This window comes from Agelaius tricolor, unplaced genomic scaffold (genome assembly GCF_023055355.1).
Source record: "Agelaius tricolor isolate 1412-34295 unplaced genomic scaffold, bAgeTri1.0.p SCAF_4, whole genome shotgun sequence".
In the NCBI taxonomy this organism is placed as follows: Eukaryota; Metazoa; Chordata; class Aves; order Passeriformes; family Icteridae; genus Agelaius; species Agelaius tricolor.
In genome coordinates this window covers 43,008,778-43,034,372 of record NW_027269264.1, presented here as the reverse complement: position 1 = coordinate 43,034,372, position 25,595 = coordinate 43,008,778, and the positions used below count along the sequence as shown (strand labels likewise).

Sequence of the window (25,595 nt, the reverse complement as noted above, 5' to 3'; positions counted from 1 at the left end):
TCCCACAGTTTGTCTTCCAAAAATCATAATTTCTACCCTGTATTTGTGATGTGATTTATTGTCAGGTTATAAGGTTTCAAAGTGGATCTCAGAATAGAGAGTGTTGAGAGTGACTCGTGTTCATGGTGAAAGGCTTTTTGGAACCAGTTTTATTTTGTTTGAGGACAAAGGCTGGTCAGAAGTAAAGCAATATGAATGGTTTGGTTTCAGGATCAAATGCTGGTCTTATTGAAGTAGAAAAGGAGACTAAAGGCTGTGACAGTAATAGGAATCCACTGAAGAATTTGTAAGCATTTTCAAAGATAAGAAAACAAAAACTTGAAGATAGAAGTATTTACTGTATAATTATTGAATATTCATGAAATGTTGATCTGCTGTGGCATGTTGTGTGCAGATACTGAAAATGTAAGAATGTTGTGAGTTTATAGCTAGTAAGTGGTGAGAGACTACAATTCCACTTGCATCTTCTCAGCTGGATCTTATTCCTTTCTACTGTTTCACCTAGAAAACAGTAAAAGCATGATGTGTATATGATGTTGTACTGTCAGAAATATTATGTAGATCATTAAAGAGGTCCTTTGGCCCAAAGTTGTCACTAGCATAATTTTGTTTTTCTATCAAAGTTTCCATCATATTTTTTTCATTTCACTAACTTGTTCAAAAGCTGACCCTGGCATATAATCAATACCACAGTAGCATTTCATATTTCAAGTTTATCCATAGCTTGCTTTGCTGAGTTTTAGTATCCTTCTTTAGCTATAAAATTTTGTGCTGCATTACATCATTGATGAGCTAGATCTGAGATTTTGATGTATCATAAACAAAATCTCTTCTGAATTCTGTAGTTTTGGATGTATTATGGTTAAGTCCTATTTACTCTTTCTTTTGTATTTTGTTATAGACTGGCATTACCATCAGATTCCACATGAAAAAAAATCTTGTTTTCTTTCTTCATCAAGTTTGCAAGAAACAACATTAGGACATAGAGTTCTGGCTCTAATAGAGATGACTAAAACTGGAATAGAAACTAGATCACAATTTCCACACTTAATAAGGCAGTAAGTCAGTTGTTGCCATGGGACAGAGCTGGTTGAATTGTCATAACTATTCCATAGGCATAAATCTTAGACTTGCACCAGATGCTTCACACTGTTCCTGCTGTGCAAAACAGCTGGAAGTGCAGCTTAAAGGATTTCTTTCTTAGAGAGAAACAATGGGTGGCATGGAGCTGAGATAACCCGAAACTGATGGGAAGCTGCATCCCAGAGACAGCATCACTGTTGTGGCTTTAGGATGTGTATCTGATTCTGGGGTTTGTATCATGATGGGTAAAACTGCAGTTCAAGGCTCAGGAAGCAATCTTACAGATGGATATAGGGAGGTGAAGCTGGTTGGTTTCCTTTTTATGAATGTGCTTTGATGCAGTAACTTTCGCTTTGCTCTCTTTTTCTGTTTTCATGAGTATTTTCCTTTGCCCTGGAGATGCGGTTTTGGGGTAACATTTTGCCTGGTAGTATAATCAGTTAAGACTTTCTACTCCTTTTTAACTAGCTTTGAGAAATTGTAGTAATGTCAGATGAAGATGAATCTGCTTATTTTGTATTCAGTTGGGAAAGATTAATTTAAAAAACAGCAATTACATGGTGCATACCCATCTGGTTGATGAATTAGTTCTCCAATGGAGATGAACTCTTGCATAATAATTTTTCTGTAGAAGAAATAGATATGGTTAAAACACATTGGAAAATTCTTGCAATGAGACCCCTGTGAGCAAAATTGTTACTAAGCTAAGGCTGTTGATGTTAATATTATTTCAAGCAATAAGAAGTTTACATTAAAAATATGAAACATGACAGTTCCCATTAATTTCTCATGTAGTACTTTACTATTTGTTGAATAACAAAAAATTTTACTAGGCCATTTCAAGTATGAAGCTTGTTCTAAGCTTAAGGGTTCAGAAAAAAATGTATTGCAGGATGTCTTCTGCAGAGGGTCAGAGTAAAACAGAAACAGCACCATCATGGAGGCTTTGTTTACACCCAGGAGTTTAACTGTTCCTGTAGCTAAAGCAATATAACTGAACGAGGAATGGTGAACGTGTTTATGGGAACAGGAATAAATTATACTGCTGTAAGCTGTATTTAGTAACTGCAGTAGGGGTGGGCTGAGGAGCTGCATTGCCAGAAGGAAAAATCATTTCCCTCACTGGAATAATCATGTTGTACTTCTATGTGAGGGCCAGGCCTAAATTAATTCCAGTTGCATTTCTGAGTTCTTAAATGAAAAAGCTGCTTCAAGAAAGGCTTTCTTTGGCTTTGGGAGGATTTGACACTGAGAGGTGTTGAACATCTGCATCTTCACTGAAGTCTGTGCTGCTTAAGGTGCTGTAAGTCATCACGGTTGTGTGTTTGTGGCTTGGCTCTAAATCTTGTTAAAGTCAGTCGGAAAATGCTTGGGTGGCTGGAGGACAGGAACCCTTGGGAGACCTTTGTTTGCCTGGCATATCTTGTTCTCTGACAAACCAGGTGTGCAGGCAATAGGAAGCAGTTATCCTGAGAGCAGAAAAATGTGCTGAAGGGTGACCATGTGTGACAATCACAGAGGAGAGCACAGATAAAAATCCAAGTTTTGTTTTGTTCAGTAGTTTCATTTCCACTTTTTGCTTCCATGATCCACATATAACTAACACGAGTTGACAAGCTGAAGCAAAGCACTACCACCTCTCTCTGGGGGAGGTGGGGTGGATTTAATCTCCCTGTTGCTGGATTCACTGGGCTCTGGATCAGATCCCAAGTTTGAACAGTCAGGTTTGAGACTATTTCTAGCTTGCATTTTCCTTAACCTTTTAATTTATTCCGCCTCACAAGACAAACAGCATGTTGTTTGGTTACTAGTTTCCGTTTGGCAGCACCACAGCTGCTGCTGGCAGAGCTAACCACTTGATGAAGAAAAAGGGAAACTCAGTTCCATCAGGTTTCTGCGCATGAACACACTGACCAAGCAGAAGTTAGCTTTGAAATCAAAGCTAGCTTCAAAGTTGGGCTAGGTTGCTGATGTCTTTTCCCAGCTGAATTTTGAGTATCTGCACTCAAGAGGTTGGGAAACCCTTCAGTCCCTGTTCTTGTTCTCAATATTGGAACAAACCCATACCCAGAAATTCTGGAGGCAGCAAAGAGGTGTGCAAGCAGCCAGTCTAAAAAAGTAAGGCTCTTTCACTACCTCTTTCAGTAGTAGAAGGAAGAAGTCATGGTTACAATGACTACATGTTTCTAGAAGATGGTTACATGTTTCTAGAAGATGGGGTTTGCTGAGAACAGGCATGCAGTTAAGTTCTCAAGAATTTTTTTGGGTATTCTGTTTTTTTTTTCCTGCATCACAGAGCAAAATTCTCTATATATGACTGCACTGAGATACAACATTTCCTTATTTTGGAATATTTCCTTATTTAAAATAGTGATACTATACATGGTGACAGATTAATTAGATTTAAATAACCCAGTCCTTAGGAAAAATGCTCCAAGATGAGGAGATACAGATGCTGCCTATTCAAAATATCTAAGACATAATTAAACCAGAAAAGTAATAAAATGTTGAATTTTTACAGTGATGGGATTTTAATCAGCAGTTGTGTGGCAAAATCCATGGTCAGCTGTAATAAATGCTCCTTCTGCTTCAATTTGTGAGAACATTTGCAGCTGTTGAAGAAACAGGCATCTTTGTGTCTTAGCCAAACAATACATAAAATATTCCAGAATAATGGTGTGCAGAAACAGGTGAGAGAGCTGTGTGTTAACAGATAGACTTGCAAAAGGAAGTGTGAGGGAATTGCTTGCCTCTTACAGTCACTGGATTGTGAAAGTGGAACTCATTTAATGGAAATCCTTGAGGGAGAAACATTAACAATCACACCTGGCTTCAGTTTCTTGTCTACATGGAAGCTGTATTCATGTCATTTAGAAAGATTGTATGAACCAATTTTTAACAATTTTTAAGCAAGTGCAATACATACCATGTACTATCCTGCTTTGACTCAACTCACTACAGACATGAGCCCACACCATATATTATTTAAATGTGTAAGTTGACACAATATATAGGATTTAGAATTGGAGAGAATATGAATTATACAACAGAAACCCTTCAGTGGGCTTCATAGTTGAATGTTTAATCCAAAAATTAAGATGGACGCTAAACTTAAAGTCAGAAGGACTTGGTGGGTAGTTAGATAACTGAGCAAACCATCATGCCTATTTGTCCTGCTCTCAGCTGTGAGTTTAGTGAAGATCTCACTGGAACATAGGGAAAGCAGATGTAACTGAGCTGCAGAATCAGGATAGTGGTTTTGAGCGGCTGTTTTCTGATGAAACAGATTCAGGGAATCCACGTAGTGAAGTCACTCTTCAGTGTGACTGTGGCTCTCTCAAATTTTAATTTTAACACAGATTGACAAAAGGTACAAATACTATATAAAATAAAGAGTTTTGATAGAAGGAAGGAGCCCAAGACATCCAGATCCTTTCACCTGTTTGGTGAAACAGAAATGTACAACAATGAGAAAGGCGTCCTGCTGAGTCTTGAGTCAGCTACAGAAGCCAGATAGAGGAAAAACTGGGCTTCACTAGTTGTCTAGTTCTGGTGTTCAAAGAGTGACCTTTTTTTTTAAATCAGAAGTGAATTGTTACTCTAAAGGGAATATAATGCAGCCTTGATACTCCTTTTAAGAACACTGAAATCAGGATATGCCAATTTAGCAAAGTAAGCTTTCAAAATGGGCATGACACTTTTTATTTTCAGCTGAGCACTTCAAAAGCCATCAAAATAGATGTTACCTTCTGTTCTGGAAACTGTCAGAAAGCTATAAATAAGCATAAAATAATACAGGAGTAGGAAAAATTGTTGTGCCAGCAGTTAATGTTGTTGTTTCTAATTTTGTTTTTTTTTTTTTCTTCTTTTTTCAGTGTGTCCTATTCAGTGCATGTCTCTGAGGATTACCCAGGTACAGTGCAACATCCTTGCCCGTGACACATGTATATACATGTTACCACAGTTTGCTATATTCAAAGGAGAATATCTGAAAGGGTGTTGATGTCTTCCAGGTGCATCTTGTACTAATCATTTTCCATTAGTTAAGATTATTTTCACGGTCACTTCCCCTTTTCAGGCACCATTTATCAGCTGGGTCAGGGTGAGAACACAGGTTCACAGGTTGTAGCTCGGGGTGCTGGTGCCAACAGGGATAGGAGTGAGAAAGTGCCCAGCGTCTCCTTGGCACGCTGGATAAAGCTGGATCTGTGAGGAGCCTGAGGAGGCTGGCGCAGGGCCAGCCGAGCGCTTGTGCTGGAGGCCTGAGCGAGGCTGCTGGTGCTCTCCAGGTTCAGCCTGCAGGCTCTGTGCCTCCCGGGGTCAGCCGGAGCCAAGCACTCGTGTGCAGCAGCTCTTTGGTAGTGCTGGCTCCCAGAGGGGCTCCCAGCTGCTCAGCACAGCCTCCCTTCAGTGCTTTGAGCTGGGCTGGCAAAGGTGTTTGTGTAACCACGCGGCCAGTCTTGACATGGTGTGTTATTCATAGGAAACAGAAGCAGGTGAGGACAAAAGCAAGTTTTCAGGGAGCCTATTTCCCCAATTTCCTTCACAAAGACACTGCACAGATTCTTCAGGCAGCACAGGCTATCAGAAGCAGAAGAGGAAAGTGGGGATGACAGGTGCTGTGCAAATAAAGGTTTATGGTAGCACTGTTGGACTGCACCACATTGTGCACCTGTGATTATTTAACGCTGTAAGTACTGTGAATGATATGAAACCCTCTGCCCTTTTTTGATCTTTATCTGTAGCTTTTCTGAAATGTTTCTCAAAGAAGTATTATTATTTCTTTTAGAAACTCTAAAGAAGTGTGACTTTGATCTTCTTCATTGATAAGCAGCAGATTGTGTCTCATCAAAACACCAGTGTTTGAAGCAGATAGAGAAAGAAATCAACAGTGGTGCCAAAAAATGGATTCTGTGAAAGAGTGCTAAAACCTCTATTAGATTTATTTTTTTTACCAGTAAAAACTGTGGAGGGGAATATTATTAGTCTATTCAACATTTAGAAATGGGAGAAACTGAGATTCATAAAATGCACAGTCATACCAGTGATAAATGGATTTACAGTTACTGCATTGAGCTGACAATGAACAGAGGGACAAATAGTTGAAAAAAATCTTCACCATGTGTTATTAACAGTTTCTTCCATTAAATATCACAAAATTTGACCTCTGGGAACTTCTACATAAATGGTAAGCTGAAGCACTGAACCAGCAGCAGTTACTTGCACAGCACATGGGAGCTCATTTCCTGGCTAACTCTTCTGTCTGATAGACCTCAGAATTTCCTTCTGAGTGTTATTTGCAGCATGTCCTGATAGCCTACAAGCTTGAGTGACTTTAGTGTCCCTGAAACCTGATGAATATTCTGTGCCATCACGCCCTATATTTTAAAGGCAGATAGCAATTGAACATTTCGCACTGTAGTTAGCTTGGAGCAGAGAGTAAATCAGTACATGTTTACTGATTAAAATCCAGTCCTTCAGGCCTTTAGAAGAGCTGATTTCATTCACATCTCAAGCTTTTGCAGGATATAAGTGTGCTTTATGATGATGAGATGTTCAGTGCGTTGGGAGCAATAAGGACTTTCTGCCATTTTGCAGCTTTGATCATAAAACACTCATTTGGACTCAGTGAGCCCAGTAATTTGTCACCAGTTTTTGTCCTAAATTTCTAACCTAATGTTATTGCTGACTGTGTCTTCCTTTTCTGACATGTGTCTTAAGGAAGGTTTCAGGGGTATATCAGGGTGTGATGGTGTCAAGTCTGGGACGTTCTGTGCTGATGTCCTCAGCTGGAAGGTGTTCTTCAAGTACTGCTGCAAGGTGATAGAGTTCAGAGCAGCACATGCTCTCAAATTAAATTTCTCACAGGATAAACCTTTACAGACAAAGGTTTGAGTCCATTAGTGCATAGCTGCAGCAAACTTTTATCCTGTGTAGATTAAGACTGTGCAATACAGAGTGCATCAGATTTGTAAATCCAAGACAAGGCTGTCAGAGTTGATAATCTGATAAATTGCTAATGTGTGGAATAAATATATGAAAATAGGTGATAGTAGGCCACGATACAAGTGATGTAATTCAGCTAAAATGCTACAACCAAAAGTAAATTTGGATACTAAATGAAGAGCCTTGAGTAGTATACATACTCCCACAGCCTGCTTTGCTGTAATGTATGCAGCATCAGCACTTTGGTACTGCCAGAAGTGTGTAGCTGTTGCTGAATTACTTATTGAAGCATCAAATAGGGGCAGCTGGGTTTTAAATTGTACCTATGGAAACCGTAATGTGACGTGACAACTTTCAATATTGGAAGGTGTTTAAAGGTTTCATATCTAGGAGTGAAAGCTAAAAATGTGCTCACAAAGGCAGACTGAGGACTTAACAGTAATAGTGTTGAGATGGTAATGTCTGAAAGTTACCTATCCATTGCTGGAATTGTGAAAACATAACTGAAAAGTTTAGAGCCAGGTAATAACAGTCTCAGCAAAGTATCACTGTAACAATTTTCTCATAACATTGACACAACTGAAGAAAATAATTCTTCTAAGGAGCAGTTATAGAATATAACATCCATGAATAGACTGAAGTCCCACTTACATGAGTGTATCATGACTCCTGTGGGAACCAGCAGTGCAGCAAGCATTTTGCTAATGAATTTATGTTCAGAATGATTTGTGTTGGCTGACAGAAACTTGAAGAACTGCTGTAGTCTTTTATCCCAGTGATTTGTAGGTTACACACCTTTTTAGACCTCAATAGATTGCAGCACAGCTGGAGAGAACCAGTTTGGCAGCTCATAGTTTGCTGCATCCCTCTGCTAGGTCCAGGCACTATGTCCTCCAGTGAAGAGGGTAAGTAGTCCTAGGTGTCAGTGTTAGAAACAGGTTGTTGAAGGAAACAAATCAAAGCCATTATCTTAATTTCAAGTCTCATCATATTGATGGAAGGAAAAAAAAACCCAAATAGCTGCTGAATAGCAGAAGAAAAAAACCAACTTGGCAGTGAAAGTCATATTGTCCAGCTGCCAAGAAAAAATGACAATGGACGTAAAAATACAGTAAAAATCTATAAAACCTGTAGCTGAGCAGTCCTTTCCCATATATGTATGTCTGTTCTGTACAGAACATACTCTGTTCCTAGTTTTCTGTACAGCAATAGGCTGTAGCATAAGGATTCCCTTCTCTCCCTTCCATGTATGTGGTGTCAGGTCTTTTTAGAGCCAAATGATGGCCTCAGTTATCTCAGTTCATTAGACTCTATAGCAGTAAGTTACACTCCCAAAACTGGGAAACAGATGTGCTTGTGTTGTATGTGCAAGGTGGACATGGAAATGATGGTGACGAGATAGAGAATGCAAACAGAGTCAAGGCAGGGCCTCTTGCAGAGGGCAAGCTGCAGCTGTCCTGCCAATAGACAAAAGTGGGAGAAAGAATGAATGCTGACCCCGCTTAGTTCACACGATGCCATGGCTGTAAAACATGTCCCCGTGGCCAGTGTGTAGCTGAGCAGCCCCAGACTGATGTTCTGCTGTGCCCTCAGGAGTGCAGGGCTTGGCCATCAGTGGTGTTGGCCTCCTGCAGCATTGCCTGCACACAGCCTGTGTGTGTGGAGCCAGCCCCAGATCCCTCAGATTGCCTCGCTGGACAGCACAGGAGTGGGAGTAGGCGAAGGTGTGGGCAGAGTCAGACCTGGCAGATGTGTGTGAGTGTGGCAGAAAGGCTGTTTTGCACTGGCAGCCAGGAAAACCCATCTGTGTGTGGGGTGTAGCTGCTGCCCTGCCCAGCCTGGCGCACCATGCAAGGAACGGCCACAGCCCCGTGCTCCCTCTTGATAAAGGTGGCCGAGAACTGCTGTGATACAAAGGGTGATATTATTGTACTTTCCTCCCAATTAATGTTAAGACCTGCAACATTTCACTGGGAGCACTCAAAAGCTTTGGGGCTGCAGCAGTATGCCAAAATTGCGTGTGATTTCATGCACGTTGCTGATGTGGGACCAAAGTGTTTAAAGTTATAATATGTAAGTCACTTTATCTGTGATTATCCTAATTGTTGGCCTTTTTGCTCTAGAGCATAGGTTTCAATTCAGCCCAGACCATTTGAAAACAAAGTATCATTACTTTCATAAGCAGTTCAGCAATACATGCAAAATTAACTCCTGCAGATAGTACAGGAGACCCTGCTGCTTCTTGGTTTTTGTTAGGAAACATTAAGTTGGAAAGAAAAAAGAAACCAAACAAAAAACAAACAAAAAACCCCAAACAAACAAACAAACAAACAAAAAAACCCAACAAAACCAAAAAACCCAACAGACACATTCCACGGTCTAATCCCTACATTTTTTTAAGAAAATTTCGTGAAATAGTTATAATATTCATACATACCAATGTTTAGGTTAAGTGGGAGGGATTTCTGTTCTCCCTGAATCAGGTGGAAGAAAGGTTATCCACAGATTTGAAGACACTCAAATAACCTTTATGAGGCTAGGCAAAATGAGGCACAGGTATTTGGCATGATTGGCTGTTAACACCCAGCTCTCAGTGCAGCTTTCACTCTGCTTATTAGATCTAGCTTGAGTTTTGGTGTCAGACGTAGCAAAAAACAGAGAACAAGTATTAATTTTGGGAAGGGTTAGCCACCCTAAGCCTTGTGGGTTGGTTCAGAGCAGAGTTTGGTGTGATTCACAAAAGCCATGACATTACACTCCATGGTTTTGCTTTATAAAGTTTGGGTCTGAATCTCCTGTACTTATAATATTTTTCTTTTTGTTAACAATTTCAAGGGATGAAATCCAAACACAGCAGGAAGGTGGTAGTGCTCAGCTTCCCTAAGCATCTGGGGAGTGGTTCCTTGTGACAAAAATCTGGGATAGGAAACATTGGAAGGGGCTGACAAAACACAATGGAACTTCACCATGCAAAGTGTTTTTCTTTTGTAGATAACACTTATGTTTCCAGTTCTGATAACGATGAAGATGTGTTAGTTACAACAGAGCCAATTCCAGTAATTTTCCACCAAATTGCTACAGGTAATCCTATATCCACAGAGTTTTATCAAATTCATAATTTTGGAGGAAAGCAAAGATGTTGTCTGAACTTAGAGGGAGATACGATGTTAAAGGGTTCAGCTGTACAGTTTGCTATTTTCTCTGGGCTTGTTCTAGTAAATTGTCCAACATTTCAGAATAGAAGAAATTAAAATATTTCTTCTGGGGATCACTACAATTGTGTGCAGAATGTATTTTTGCTTTTAATGTCTTGCAGCCTGTGCTAGAGCAATTCCCCTTGAATACAGCTAGAGATGCTTAATACTTTCCAATTATGAGTTTTCATGATCACTTGCTTAAAACTTCACTAAATCTTCACCACTGCAGATGAAACAGTCTGTAACTACTACTGCCTCTGGTGAATTATTTCAGGAAATGGTTCAGCTGTTTCACTAAATTCCACTATAGAAAAATGATTTGTTTTTTCCCAAATGATTTTGGGGGCCCTCTCATTATAAATTATTTCCTTATTTTCAAAAAGTACTTGATACATGAAAGGGTATGCTTGTGAGACATACAGACACATTTGTATTGTATTTAATAGAGATTTGTGCACACACTTCATGGAGACAGTTTAGATTCTAGAAGACAAATTCTCTGATTATTTCAGGCTCCAGAATAAACTGCAAGAGCACTCTTAATTCTGACAGGTCTTCAGATAGGAACACTTGACTTTGTATTATTATTATTATTATTATTATTATTATTATTCTTTTTTTGCATAACAGAGAATTATTTTGAATTCTACTGGGGAACAAGTATGATCTTTACTCTCTATCTCATTAATACAGATGTAAATCAAGAATAATCTTACTGAAGTTATTGCAGGGGCACACAAACACAATCTTGCTATTATCATCAGAAGTTTGAGATAAATTTTACTTGCAAATATTTCTTTACTTTGAATAGAAATTAAGCCTGTAATTTACAATACAGTAAAAACCTGTCCTTTATATAGAAGATTTTGTTTTCCTGAGGGGTTTGATTTTTCATTTTTTTAATAAATTACAGTAAATTAATGAATGATACTAAATTGTAAATCAGAAATTGGGAAAAACAAATGTCCTAGATGGATCAGCTGAGTTCTATTCACACTTTAAAAAAGTCTTCTGGGAAGTAGAGGCTTCCTAATTTTAGACTGTTGCATTGTAAACTCTTCGATGTATTTCATATCTGTAACTTTCTGTTCCTTATTTGCTCTACTACTGCAACTAAGAATTCCAAGTCTGCATATGCAAAACTACTTTCACTTTTTTTTCCACATGTATGTTCCTTGTTTTCCTTTTTTTTTGTTCAAGAATTAAGAAAAACCAATGATGTCAACTATTGCTTATCCATAAAGTCAAAATTACAGAGGGAGAATGGAGAGGTATGTATTTCTTGTATGCATATTTAAACAGAAATTATTTTAAGGAACAAAAGAAAATAATAGAATATGAACGTTTAACATAGACTTCCTATCAAAATGTGCTTATTCAATCTGTGCATGTTTACATGTTTTAGAAGGTTACCATATTTCTCTGGGTTTCATAAATGGATTAACCAGCAATTCACTTAGTTGGGATAGAGATTCTCCTTCTATTGTAGGAAATATGTTTTTGGTGTTTCATTTTTTGTCCAACAGTGTTACAGACTCTTTTGGCCCTAGATATACAGCTCTCCTGGAAAGGTAGATAGTGATTCCATTACCTTTTAACCTACTCTGGCACATAAGACCTCATCTCAATGACTTCCTCCTGAGTGCTCCTTCATATATCCCCCAGCAATCCCACTGCAGACTCTAGACCTGTGTAGGATCTTCTCCACATGAACAGGGTCTTGAGTGTTAGGGTCTTCCAGGGCCAGTGGCATTTACCCCATGCCTCTTGCACAGCTCTCTGACCAGTTTTGCTGAGGAAGAAGAGGCACAAAGGTGAAATCCGCACTTGGGGCTTGGCCATGTCATGGCCTCAAAGAAGGCACCACAAAGGCTCCTGCCTCAAGTGGGGGGTTGAGCATTGTCAGGACTTCAGGTGCTTGACCTAAAGTCTTCCTTTGGTAAGGGTGGGTGCTGAGTGCTCTGGAAATGGGAGGTAAGCATGCCTGGATGCTATGTGTATCAGGTGTTTTAGTAAATGAGATGTCATTTGACGTGAAAATCTGCACTGAAAATACTTTGCTTCTTCTGCCTCATCATTGTATTCAGTGCTCTGTGAACATAAGAAAAACAAGTGTGGGAAGAATTTACCCATTTCTTTAAAAGCCTGAAATATAGTTAGCTTCTGTGGGACTGAATTTGAGCTTCTATTTTGTTTCTAGTTGAATCAGGTACTTAAATGTGAAAGTACTGAGAAAAACCCCTTTATAAAAAAATCTCTTAAAACTGATGATTTCTGTTGGCTAGGCAGTTCAAGGTTTGGTTAGGTTATGATGGGTTTGTCACAATTCTAATGTGAGAGTTCTGTGTGGAATTTTTGTTCAGTTGATTTCTGTTTTGAAACATCCTTCCCTCTGAAGCAATTTTATTATAAAACAAAGAAGACTAAAGTTTTTTTTAATCTATTTTCAGTGAAGTAGAAGCAGAAATTATTTTTCATGTCATGGCAGAAATTGCCATGAGATTGGGTAAATACACCTTTGCACTGTATGTATACATACAGTGAATAGAGTAGGAATTTAGAGGCAGAGGTAGTAAATGGGATTACAATATCTGACCACAGAAATTGGTGATAAGTGCATATACATACTGACATTTATGGCTGTGGAATTTAAGGGTAACTTTTGCTTTTTTGATTAATATTTCTGATTTCTATTCCATTATGGCATGTCTGTGTAGAAAATGAGTAAGAAAAAAGGGGTTGAATACATTACCTTCAGGCTGAAGTGAAGAATGATGATTTTAATAGGCATCCTTTAGGGGCTACTAGTCACCATAGGAATAGAAATAACACATGCATTGTGGGAAACAAGAATTACTCTCTCAAGCAATTATATAATTATAAGTAAAGGCTCTAGTGGTGGGAAACAGAATATAACATTTTATCTCATGCTGAGTTGCAGTCAGTAGCAGGATCAGTTCAGTTTACTTGATATTATTCACAAAGCAGCCTATTTGGAGCAGGTTTTACTTAGGTAAGCATAAGACTCTCTAATCCTTACTTTTCACTGTCTCAGAGAAGAGCTACTCAGAAAATTAAGTTTGCAACTTTCCTAGCACTAGGATGGAACTTCTGTAAAAAAATAATAATTAAGCAGCAGAGTGTCAGGTTTTCACAGAAGGAACCATAAGATATTCCATGTTTGGACTTGTTTCCTGAAACTATTAGGGTTTAATTATGAGAATAAAGTAAAATAAAGATGTAGTAGGTTGCTGACACACCAAAATATCTATGTCCAGAACCAGTCTTGATGAGAAAGTTAGGCTTTGTTTAGCAAAAGCACAGAGTGAAGTATCCACACAAGGATTTTCCAGTTCTTTAAAATACCATGCTGTGTTTCTAACCACACAAGTATTATTTCTCCAACATATATTCAAGGTGTTTTTATGTACCCTATATTAGGTGCTTTTTTCATGTGATATTTCATTATTCTTAAAATGGGTCCTCTGGAAAAATTATACAAAAAGATCTCTTAAGAAAGGATGCTATGAGTTTATTCATAAAAGCATAATTCCTGTAGTTACATTTAGATCTGTACATGTAAGGTCAACATTGTTTTTATCATTGTTAACTTTCCTTTTCCATTAAGGAGTCACGACACAGCAGCACAGTTGAAGAGGACTCTGAAGGAGATAATGACTCTGAGGAATTTTATTATGGAGGACAGGTAATGCAGGAAATTTTTTGCACAAGTTCCAGGAAAGTAATATTTGAGAGTTCTTATGTTCATTCCATTATTAATTTATAATATTGTTTTTCTTATGTTTTTTTCAGTTGAGTAGAGTGGCATGTGTATATATGTACATAGCATTTTATGGCATAAATATTGAATGTGTTCAAAGTTATAATTGCAACATTTTCAAAATAACATCACTTTGCTTGCTTTTGCAAAGCTATAAAAATGGAAAAAGCAAATACCCCTCAGAAACCTTGAAAATAGAAGCTACTTGCTTACTTCCAGGAAACAGATAACTGACTCTGTAAAGCTTTTACCCCATTATTAAAACAAATGGGAAGTCAGACTGAATCCAGATCTGTTTCCTTTCTGGAGAATCCATTTTATAAACTAAAGAGCACTGCATTTTTATGGTGAAAATCGTTATTACAAAACAATTTTGGTCTAGGCAATAGTCCATTCTTTTTCTGAGCTCTAGAGTAAAATTCACCTTGAAAAATGCTGCATATTTTAGATGATTGCACTGCTCTGTGTCTTTCCTTCTTGTTCCCTCAGCAGAATTAATTCTTGCATTCTCTTGTGTATTGGGCAATAAAATCTTTTCATGCCTTTTTCTTTTGCAGTGTGCTTTGCGCTGCTAGTCTCTTTATTCTGATGTCTCTTGTTTTGTAGCCTCAGTGTTGCCCCAAGGAGTCATTCCTCGCTTACGTTTATTAGAACTGTTTATTTTGATGAACACTTTAGTGAATTACGGTCGCTGTTTGTGAAGGTTGTCCCTTACCTCAGCCTTGAGGCTGAAGCCATCCGTGCCCTGGGTGCAGAGCCAAGGCTGCAGGAGCACGGCAGCAGTGCCAGCGGGGTGGGTCGGTGCAGAGAGCGTGGGATGCTGATGAGCAGGACATCGCTGAGCCTCCTCTCCTGCAGAGCCAACAGTGCAGTGGGGCTAGCACACAAAATTCATGTTGAGGTTCTGTACAATTTAAAAAAAAACAAACCAACAAAACCCCACAAACAAACAAACAAACAAAAAAACGACACCATGCCCCTGAAAAGCTATTAAAAGTTATATTGAAGCTTGAACTGAAGTGATTTATTTTCTTTGTTTGAAATAGCCAACATGGGGAATTGACAAATGTTCGCTTTAGAAATGACTGCAGGAATTGCCTCCCTTCAGCTGCTGACTCCTACAGCCCCATGCTGGGGAGTGCTGGGGAGGACCATACACATAATTCACTGCAAAGAGAGATGTTTTATTTTAATCTGCCTGAGAGGAAAAAGCTTCTGATCTTGTCCTGTAGTGATGAGTTGTGTGTACTCGCTTCATTTTTCAACTCTGAAGGAAGGGCAGTAACCTGAAGGTGAAGGAAAAGGCAAAAAACAGCTGGGAGTGCTTATTTCTTGTACCAGGGCTGATACATTTGGTCCTTCAGATCCCTGGCAATGCCCAAATGGATTAATAAATATTAGCACTGCCTGTGAGTTATGAACACAGATAGCAGTACAGCATTTTGCAAGGCATAAAAGACCTGTGTAATAGACAAGACTGGTTAGAATTTAAGTGCCTGATATTAAAATGGAAACTAGATTATATTGCATTGTCTTTGCTATGAGGTAGTACATTTAATTGAAGGAATAACTGGCAAAAAAAGATCAGGTCTGTAATAAAAATAAAATATCAGTTGATTATTACTGTTTTGAATATAAAATATCCATAAACAAAATACGGTGAACAAGAAAAGAAAAAAGGCATCACAGAAAGTGTATTTAAAAAGAGGAAAAAAGGACATTTCCAATTTAAAATTTCATGGTCAAAAAGATAGAAGTCTAATGAAGACATTTAGAGTTAAAAAAAACCACTGAGGACTCAGAAAATAAATAGGAAATCAGGTAATGAGCAAAGTCCCTTGAAAGGCAAAAAAAACCAACCCTTTTTCAAGCAGAGGGACTGTAGGAGTTGTAGGGATTGTAGAGTTCCTTCCTTTGAGTCAGGTGCCCCCAGAGAGAGGGGGCAGAAATACTGACTCTAACAAATAGATGGGAGAGATGCCAGTGCAACTGTGTGCAGTACAGTTGGGAAGGATGGAGGTCAGGGTAATTCTTAGCGTTTCCAAGTGGCTGCAGCTGGAAAGGCAGGAGAGCTGCTGCTGATGAAACAAGGCCCATGGAAGATGGGAAGTGGCATTTGATGGGCAGTGTAAAGAAGATGCAACCTTTTGCTTGTAAATTAAATGTTTGTATCCACTTCCTAAACACCTGCTTGTAATCCTCCCTAAGGATTTAATGGATAAATACTTTAAAGTAGCTAAGTGGTTCAATAGTCTAAGGCCTATTGATTTTCAATGGGATTTAGGTTTGTAAATCGCTTAATCTCCTTCTAAAAAGCAACCTTTTGTAAAATAATCTGAATAAGGTCTCAGATAAAAAACAGACTTTCTGAACACAGACCTTTCAATCACAAAGCAAAGTTACCAGATTTTTTTAGCTTTTATATTCACTTTTTCTGCAACTCTACTAATTCTTTCTTTGGATGACTATCTTCTACATTTGCAAATAAGAACAGGAGATGAAAACAGAAATACTACTGCCTTTGGCTCTCTCTCTGCATGTCTCTTGTGCTTCTGCTACAAGACATACTTGAAAATGCAGAAATACAAAACCCTGACAGCCTCCTCTGCATACATCAATATGTCTGTGGCACTAATTCAGGGGTGGGAAGTACCATACTGTGGTCTTAAAATTTGCCAGAACACTGTTTTATTTCCTTTTTGACTTTATAGCCTCTTGCCATGAGAAAATAAATTAGAAAAAACATTATTTTTAGCAGTGTGGTGTTCTGCATAATGTTCCTTTTGTATTTTACTATTATTGAAACATAAGAGTGATTTAAAAATCTGGTTTAGGACCAACAAAGGTGGCAAGTGCACCACTGCTACGATTTGTGAAATGATTGCTGTGCTTTCTTTGGAAGCAGGACAGCAATTACTTACGCATCTTTAAAGAATTCTTCTTTGAGTAATGAGCATGGAAAAAGGATTGGTTTCCCCCTACCTAAAGTGAAAAAAATTGCAATAACAATTTTCTTCCCGTGCTCTTCTACTTGGAAAATTGTTCTGACATGCCTGCCCAAACCAAGGAAGGATACTTTTTTATAATCTTCTGGTTATGGATAACATTTATATCTTTGACATGTCCATGCCATGCTGATGAATTTTGTGCCTTATACTTAAAGAATTCTAGGTCTAAGTCTAATCAAATTACTTTCTGCTGATTTTCAAATGTAAAAAGGTGATCATCTGATTATTATTTTAGTACTACTGACATTTAATTAAATTGAAAAGCACATCTCTAAGTATCAGAGCTGAAAGTGTCATAGAACTGGTTTCCTATAGATTTGGGTGTACAAATGAAAGAAATAGTACTGCATATGGATGTGGCTCTGCAATAACAAGAATTCTCTGCAGCATTCCTGTGTAAGGTTATATATATAATGTGTGGGTCTAAAGGGATAAATTGCATTCTGCTGCTTTGCTTTCTGAATTTGTCAATGCTACAGACCAAATCCTATGCTCATTTCTGAATCTGTTCAAATCTAGGGAGTTCATTGACTTCTGTGGAATTACTGTCATTCTAATTGTTCTAAATACATAGATTTAAGTTCACACAATAAGGATCATTTTGCTTGAGAAGAAGGTAATAATAGACAGATGATGAATAGATTGTTACATGCCCAAAGAGGTATTTTGGACCTTATAGAAGGCAGAAGGATATTAATTATTTTGACTTTATACAGTCCAACCAAACCATTTCACAAGTTTTGCTTTTTGGTATAATCACAAACATAAATTTTTCCATTTTTCATGTAGAGTTTGAAGAAAAAAGGGGGGGTTGGTGTCTAGATGTATACTTCTTTATACCTTCTCTGGTGTAATACTTAACGTGGGAAATTGTTCTTTTAATTTTATTTTCTTCATCTGATATAATTGCACTGGTGGGCAGAATGTAGCCAGTAAGTGAGCTAAAAATGTAATTTAGATGCTGGAGTGCTGGGTATAGAGAATAGTTTCATGCTTCTCATGTGCCCAAGCCATTCTGTGTCTAGTATATATGAGAGTGGGACAACAAAGCAAGAGTGAGCAAACCTTTGTGCTGTAATGGTTGGACTAGGATGACAAGACTGGGGACATGTGGTTCTTACCCTACTTAACATTTTTAAAATACACAAGTGTCCCAGAACAAACCCTGGGACAAAATAGGACAGATGGATGAGTCCTTTGCAGCTTCTCTTCCCGCAAACAGGAAGAGAACCTCAAAACACTTCAAGGCAGAGGTGCCTGCTTTGAAAATCTTACTGCTTTAGCAGATGAGGTGGCCTCAGGGCTTCAACTTGTCTTTCTGAGTGTGGCATTAAAGAATCTAAATGCAACATATTTTACAGAGAGTAAATAATCTAAATCAGGTGCCAGAAATGAAATACAGAACTCCCAAGAAATTTTTCTTTCCCCAATAGGTTAGCTATGATGGAGAACTTCACAAGCACCCACAGCTGGAGGCTGATTTAACAGCAGTGAGAGAGATCTATGGACCTAATGCAGTATCTCTCAGGTATGGCACTGGCCTTTCTGTACTGTGGAACCTTGAATGTTTTGGACTTTGAGTTCTCTATGGACCTTCCCTGACTGCCAAAGCACAAGTGTTTTCTGGTCATCTCTGCATGTTGTGTGACAAAGGAGGGAGTATTGCAAACCAGCGTCAGTGCTGGGTTTTTGGGGGTTCTTTTGTTGTTCAGAATGGTTGCAAGTAGCTGTGCTGAGAACAGCCCTGTTCTAAAACATCGTCTTTTGCAGTTCTAGTCAGGCAGTTGTGTTTTCTTGTAAATTATTATTCAACATTTCTCTAAACCCTTGTTAAACTCTTTTTCTGTCATATTCTCTATTTTGCCCTGGAGGTGAACAAGAGGAAGGGTAAGAGATTTAATAAATACTTTCCCTAGGGAAGAACTGGAGGAATTGTATTTGTCTAGTCTAGTCTAGAAAAAGAGAGAGAGAAGACACAATAACAGTTTTTCTTCTTCAGAAAAGCTGTTTGTAGGTAGAATGAGTGATCAAATACTCAGTATTGTCATCATGAGAGAGACAGTAAGAAGCTAGGTTTTGATCAGAGATTAGGGAAGTTTTCAGATTGTGGGGATCTAAAGTATCCTACACAGGGACGCAGTGGAACCTTGGTGAGATGTGAATTGCTAAGAGTAATTACACACTGATTCTGTTGGGCATACATGAATGTGTACAATTCTGCCATAGTGCATGTCACGTATATATTTTAATAAGCATCAGGTATTTTATAACTTCATTTTCCATCAACGTAATCTTAATAATTCCATAAAAATAACAGGTAGGTAAGATGTAACGGACCTGTCCTGTATTGCAAGGAAAATACTGAAGTTATCATACAAACCAAGTAAGAAGAGAGACCATACCTACAGCTGTGGTGTACTATATCTTTTCAAATTAAATGGAAATTTATCACAGGTCAAGAACCTGGGGAATCGAAATCTGAATAGCTGTATATAGGTTTAGGAAATGGATAAATGTGTATTTGCTAAACTGGTAACTATGAAATTCCTTCAAACTCCTAAAGTGGAAACATTATGTGTAACCTTTCGAAAACTTAAATGCATGTATTTTATTGAATCAGCTGTTTCACTGGAAACACTGTGATGCCCTTGAGCTCACTCTAGTAGAAACTGGCACCTGTGGCTGCTTTTGGCATGTGTAAAACTTTAATGCTTTATCCACTCTATTGCAGCTGAAAATATTTACAAATTCTTGGAAATACACCCCACAGCTTTAAGTGTTCATTTTTATCCTCCTTGTGCAGCTCCACTTCTCTAAGAAGAGACAAGTTTTTCTGACAAGGGTATTGACTGAGAGTGGATATTTCCTAGACATTGGACCCTCCTTTCAGTAATCTTTTGCTGTCACAGAGTTAGTTTTACATGCAAAAGTGAAGTTTCTGTACCTGCATGCTTTTCACCACTGCCCTTAGAAATCTGGCCACAAAAGCCCTGAGAAAGTGATCCATCCAGCTGATCTCTTTACATTGCTTATTAATTTATGGGCAGAGGACCTCTGGGAGCTTCAAACTCAAGATGTGTTGATGAAGCTATCAGATCGTAAGATGCAGGTGTTGGAATAAAACATGATTTCCTCCTCATGTCAGCTTGGGAAATTAAAACTAGAGTTAGCATCATGTGTCTAAAATCCATCTTCTAGGATAGTAGTGGGATGGGGGCAAAGGGATTTCAAGTGAATATGGAAATGTCACAGTTAAAACTAATTTTTATCTTATTCATTCTTCACTAATCTTTCTATTCCATTAGTTTAACCATTCCTCAGTTTTATTTATAAAATTTTTCTTGTTTACAGCCTTTTGAATCTCAGTTTTGTGAGTAACACCAGCCTGCATTCATAAAAAATTACTTAAGATACCATAAAAATGTTTACATCTTCTGGAAAGTGAACAAAAATGATGCCACTGATGGGTAGGGTAGTGGCTAAGCCATTCAGTAGGTGTAGAGCTTCCCTGTTTCAAAGCCAGGTTTTCAGTGAGCTGTAGGAAGTCACCTCTGGGTGAGGTGACACTGGAGCATCACTAAAGGTGGCTGGGAAGTCTCCTGTAATACAGGAGGCCCTGTCCTGCTGTTCACCTGCCCTGTGTGTGCAATGCGTGGGCAGACCTGATCTAGAGAGTGATCTTGGGTTTTCCCTGACCAGAGAGAACCATTGGGTTGCTGAATTTTGGTGGAAGGGGCTCCCTTCATCAAACTCTGCAAGAGCTCAAGCGATTTCCAGTGCAAACTCAGCCCTACCACAGCTGAGAGGTCACTTTGGTAGGAAACAGTTACATTTTACTGTTTCAAAACTGTCTTATTGACTGATTTATGCACAACTGCTGCTCTGCACTTAGTCAAGTTTAATAGAAAAGCATGAAAGTCGCTGTGACAAGAAACAGAGAAGTGGAGTTTTAAAGTTAAAAAAATCCTAGTGGCTGAAAGCTAATCTGCGAAAATTTGAGATAGTACTTTTACAACATTGCCCACTTAAGTAATGTAAATGAAGAGGAAAACAGATTTTTGTTTAGGTGCATGAATAAGTTTTTTCTAGATCTGTTTTTCAGAAGTCTTCAAGTACTTTGGGGGAGGGCAGTCAGAGTGAGTCAGAAAATAAGAGGCAGAAAAGTTGCAGTTTAAATGTAAGATTGCAGATGGCAATGAAATAGCTGTTAAATCTGAATCTTGCAGTACTACACATAACAGATAAAACAGGTGACTATTGCCTGGAGCACATTACAGGGCAGTCTTTATTTTTGACAAACAAATGCTTGAATGTATGAAGCAATCCCCCAGGTATATCATGCCATCCTCTAGGCTATGTTGTATTTGTCTACAGTGGTTTATCTGAAGCCTATTCTTAGGTTACTGGCTGTTAACTGAAATACTTTTGAAAATTAACAAGGGTTTTCTTGTGTCATAAATGGGAGTAGCATGTGACTATTAATTTTTCTTTGTTTATCTGTGCAATAAGTGAGACAGAAGTACATAACAGCAATAGAGAGATATTTTGGGGGAATCAGTGGAAAAGCAAGCCTGTGTAAGCAAGATGCTCTGAAAAAAGCTTCTAAGTGCAGGAGATGGTCACCCACTGCGAATATTGATCCAATCTATGTAAATGTGTATTTTATAACTATTCTGATTTTACAGATAAAATAATCCTTTATAAAATCTTCCATGTTGTAAGTACTCCTGGATTGAGGAGTATCTTAAAGAGCTCTAATGTAATGTAATTATTTCTTTTCAGGGAATATGGAGCCATTGATGATGTAGATATTGATCTACATATTGATGTTAGCTTTCTTGATGTAAGTAATCTAATCACAGAATTACATAATGAACATTAATACCCATTTAATTTCGCTACACATCAGACTCTCTAGACAACCACTGATACCGTCCCTTTTTTTGGGAGACTTGATCTTCAGAAGTGGGTGTCACATTATTGATTTAATACACGGTGGAAAGGTTTTCTTCCCTTTTAGACCACATTGTTAAAATGCTGAGTTAGGGTTTTATTTGCTATATGTGTATTTCCTTCCAAACATTTTTTGTGAATGGTAAATGTTTTAATAAATATAAACGAAACACCATTATTTTTATGCTAACCTAGGCATGAGTCAGGAGAAAGCACTTCTTACACTCCTGAAGGGGGGAGGACTCTGTCAGGAGTGCTCCTGTACGGTGATTAGAGAGAGGCTTGACTGGCAAAGGGACAGTAGTGCTGTTTCTTGGCTGGCAACACAGCTTCTCTAGCTGTTGTGCTGTCATTCAGCTTCACACTTCCTCACCTCATCTGTGCAGCAACTTCCTGGCCTCTATATAATAAAGAACAAAAATGAGAACTTTTAAGGTCATCATTAGCTTCTGCACAGATATGTCTTATTTTCAGATCCACACAGCACATAAAACAGTTATTGAGCCTTACTAAATTTTTAAGAAAATCTGATCATAGCTTGAATTATTTAGACCAGTTTTAAGGAGCTAAAGTTTCCTTAGCCCTTAGTTATGGGGCTAGTTTCTATTCTGGTTTTTTTTTTTTTTTTTGCTCCTTTGCTTCTCAGCTTTGAAGCAGTACCTGTTGGTAGATGGGAATATCTCTGCCTGTACGTGCAGTGTTGTGTATAAACCTCAGCCAAGAATTGGAAGTAGTCTGACACTGCTCTTTGGGGGGTGTTGACGTGCCATAATTTGTCCTGAATCTAATGTGTTATGTTGGAGTAGATGCTAAACAACTGGGTGAATGGATGGATGGTGTTTGTACCAACCCTAAGGCAGACTGACAAAAAGCAGTAGTTCCTCACAATGGCTAATGATGTCTGTTGGTTTCTTTTTGTCTTACACTAGGAGGAGATTGCTGTGGCCTGGGATGTAATTCGCACAGAGCCTATAATAGTGCGACTGCACTGCTCACTCACACAGTACCTAAATGGTCCAGGTTGGTCAATTTTGTATTATTCTTGTGGCTTGTGTAGTGTTCAGTCAGAGCCATGGGGCAGACACTTACTACCAAATCTTTGATCCTGCTTGTGCTGACTTCTACTGCTGAGAGGAGTCCTATTGATTTGAAATTAGGCTTACATGTATTTGCATGGCTGGGCCCTTCCTAGTGACACAAGCATCTAATTTAAAGTTTCATAGGTTGATTTTGGGAACTTGTTTTCCTGGTATCCTTTGAGATGCAACTGCTTCCCCTAGGAACCAGGGTTAAGCAGTAAAGATTGAGAGTTTCTAATATGTGATTTCCTCATTTTTGAAATCAAACATCATCTGCACCGATGAGGTATGACTGATAATGAAGACTTACACAGACCTGTGCAGCACATTAACATGCCCTTCTTCATGCAGCTTTTAAGAGCCAGTCCATGGTAATTGCCCTTTCAGCTTCTGGTTTCTACATAAGTATGTGACCTCTGGAAATCTTCAGATTTGAAAGAATTTTTAAGTGAATAAAGTTTCCTTATTAGAGAAATGGTCAAGCTCATGAAGAATCAACTGATTTTGAAGATTTGGAAGCATTCATATATGAGAGTCAACTGCAGATATATTTTTACAGTGCAAATCAGACTCATTTGGATAATAGCTTGCCCAGACTTGGAGACTTGCAGTACAGGCTGTCAGTTCATGCTTTTGTCTGTGGGAGAACTCTGCCTCTGGAAAATAAATAGATATTTCCAGTCCTGTTCAGCAAAATCCGTCCCAGTGAGCTATTTCTGTAGAATATGTTGTCCAACAATTCTAACTATAAGCTATATTCTGTTCATTCAAATAAGCATTTCATTATACCAATCTTTTTCTTCCCCTTGACTGTGGTCTTTTTGTCTGTGGTTTATTACTTCAATCATTTTTGTTAATATACAAATCTTAAAGTATGCATTTGCAATAGCAGGAAGCAGTGTTAAGTGTTCAGAACATTGCTATCAAAATGTAATTTAAAAAATAAAGAGGTGCAGCAAATATGGGAAGGTGAGGTATGTAGAGCAGCGTGCAACGAGAAATGAGAAGTAACAAGAATATATATTCTGACAAGGTTAAGCAAGCATAGTTCCCAGTGCTGCAGCTGGCTGCTTGTGTGAGTGCCGGAGTTCTGAGAAAGGCAGGAGCAGGGCCACAGGCAAGAACTTTGCTGACGTTGGCTTTATGAGCTCAGCTGGTGTTGCAGCCATGTCTCTTTATTTACTAGCAAAGCACAGTGAGATCCACCATCTTTTGTGTTAATTATGTGAATTCCTCTTCTGTTTTCTTGAGAATACAGAGCCAGAATTTTGTGCTGTATCTGTTTCTGCTGTACAACATTCTATTGATCGAGAAACAGGAACACAGTATATTGCAAAGCACGGTGGGGGATATGAGCACCACCCTGTAGCTGTGTAATATACTGATTTTATGTAGTTCTTCTAGTTAATAGCTTGTCTCAGCAGTGTCTGCATGGGCAGTTTGTCCCTCATGCCTTAGAAACCTGTCTTAAGAGAGGATGAATCAGCCAGTGGAGGTATTGGCATGTCTCATCTGATTGTGGAGTCTAGACAAAAATTTTGGTCTAGGTGTCAGATTTTAAGATTGCTGGTTGTAGGTATAATAATATTTAAAGTATTCCTCATCCCACCAGCCCCCTCTAGAGTGTCTGAAATTTGACAATCCAAAGATATTGCTATACTTAATGAAATCATGCGTCCCTTTTGAAAGAAATCATTGGTTTATTTTTAAAAGATGAGTTAATGTTTGATGTTATTTGAATAGTAACATTAGAGGAGAGGTAACTACTGACCTTTGAACTAAGTTAAATTGCATGGCAAACTTAGATATATTGTATTTTATTATCAAATTTAATCTCATAAAGCAGAATTAAAGTGCAACTTGGATATTCTGAATAAAATTCTGCTGAATGGTCAGAATAATACCGAAATATTGATTTTCCATTTCTAATAAAATTTGAACAAACTCCAAATCTTTTGTTTTAATTTCTTTTTTATTTTACCTAGCTCATTATCACCTTATGTGATACAAACTATGCAGTCTGTTTGTGCTTGTATTGTGCTTTGGTTGTTGTCCTGCCTTGAGGCCCTGTGGCTCTCAACAAGTACTGGCTTCCATCTGCCACTTCTGTCTAGCAAATGTTATTGAAGGATTTTTGTAATGCCACTAGCTAATTGCCATCCTTTACCCTGTACGTTTGCAATTTCTGACACGAATATGGATATACCAATGTTAGGATAGGCCTTGAGGACATTTCAGGGCAATTCTTAGCCACTGGAATTCACATATCAGGCACTTATATGATGGTTTTTGATCTTGTAATAAAATACCCTCAAAAACAAAAGCCAGATACAAATGAATTCAGTTTCAGTCTGGACTTTCTTTGTAGCCACAGGATTTCTGCTGTGTATAGACTACTTACTTGGGAAAAAAGTTTAAAATATTAGGTGAGATGAACTGCTGGTCCATATACATTTAATCTGATGCTGCTTGCCACTTGCATAGTGTATATGTATAAAACGACATATTTTTGTAAATAAAATGAGTGGGAAGAGATACATTTGGGAGA

At 38.3% G+C, this 25,595-nt stretch overlaps 1 protein-coding gene across 2 annotated transcripts in view; it reads left to right on the top strand.

The window, feature by feature from the left end:
* PARP8 (poly(ADP-ribose) polymerase family member 8) overlaps positions 1 to 25,595 on the top strand; it is a 123,232-nt gene that overhangs the window by 49,913 nt on the left and 47,724 nt on the right. For both annotated transcript variants that reach the window (XM_071425441.1, XM_071425440.1), the window contains exons 3-9: positions 4,959 to 4,996; positions 10,021 to 10,110; positions 11,427 to 11,497; positions 13,855 to 13,932; positions 18,449 to 18,543; positions 21,798 to 21,858; positions 22,898 to 22,988. In XM_071425441.1, coding sequence (XP_071281542.1) covers positions 4,959 to 4,996; positions 10,021 to 10,110; positions 11,427 to 11,497; positions 13,855 to 13,932; positions 18,449 to 18,543; positions 21,798 to 21,858; positions 22,898 to 22,988 — 524 coding nt within the window. The remainder of the gene's footprint in view (positions 1 to 4,958; positions 4,997 to 10,020; positions 10,111 to 11,426; positions 11,498 to 13,854; positions 13,933 to 18,448; positions 18,544 to 21,797; positions 21,859 to 22,897; positions 22,989 to 25,595) is intronic.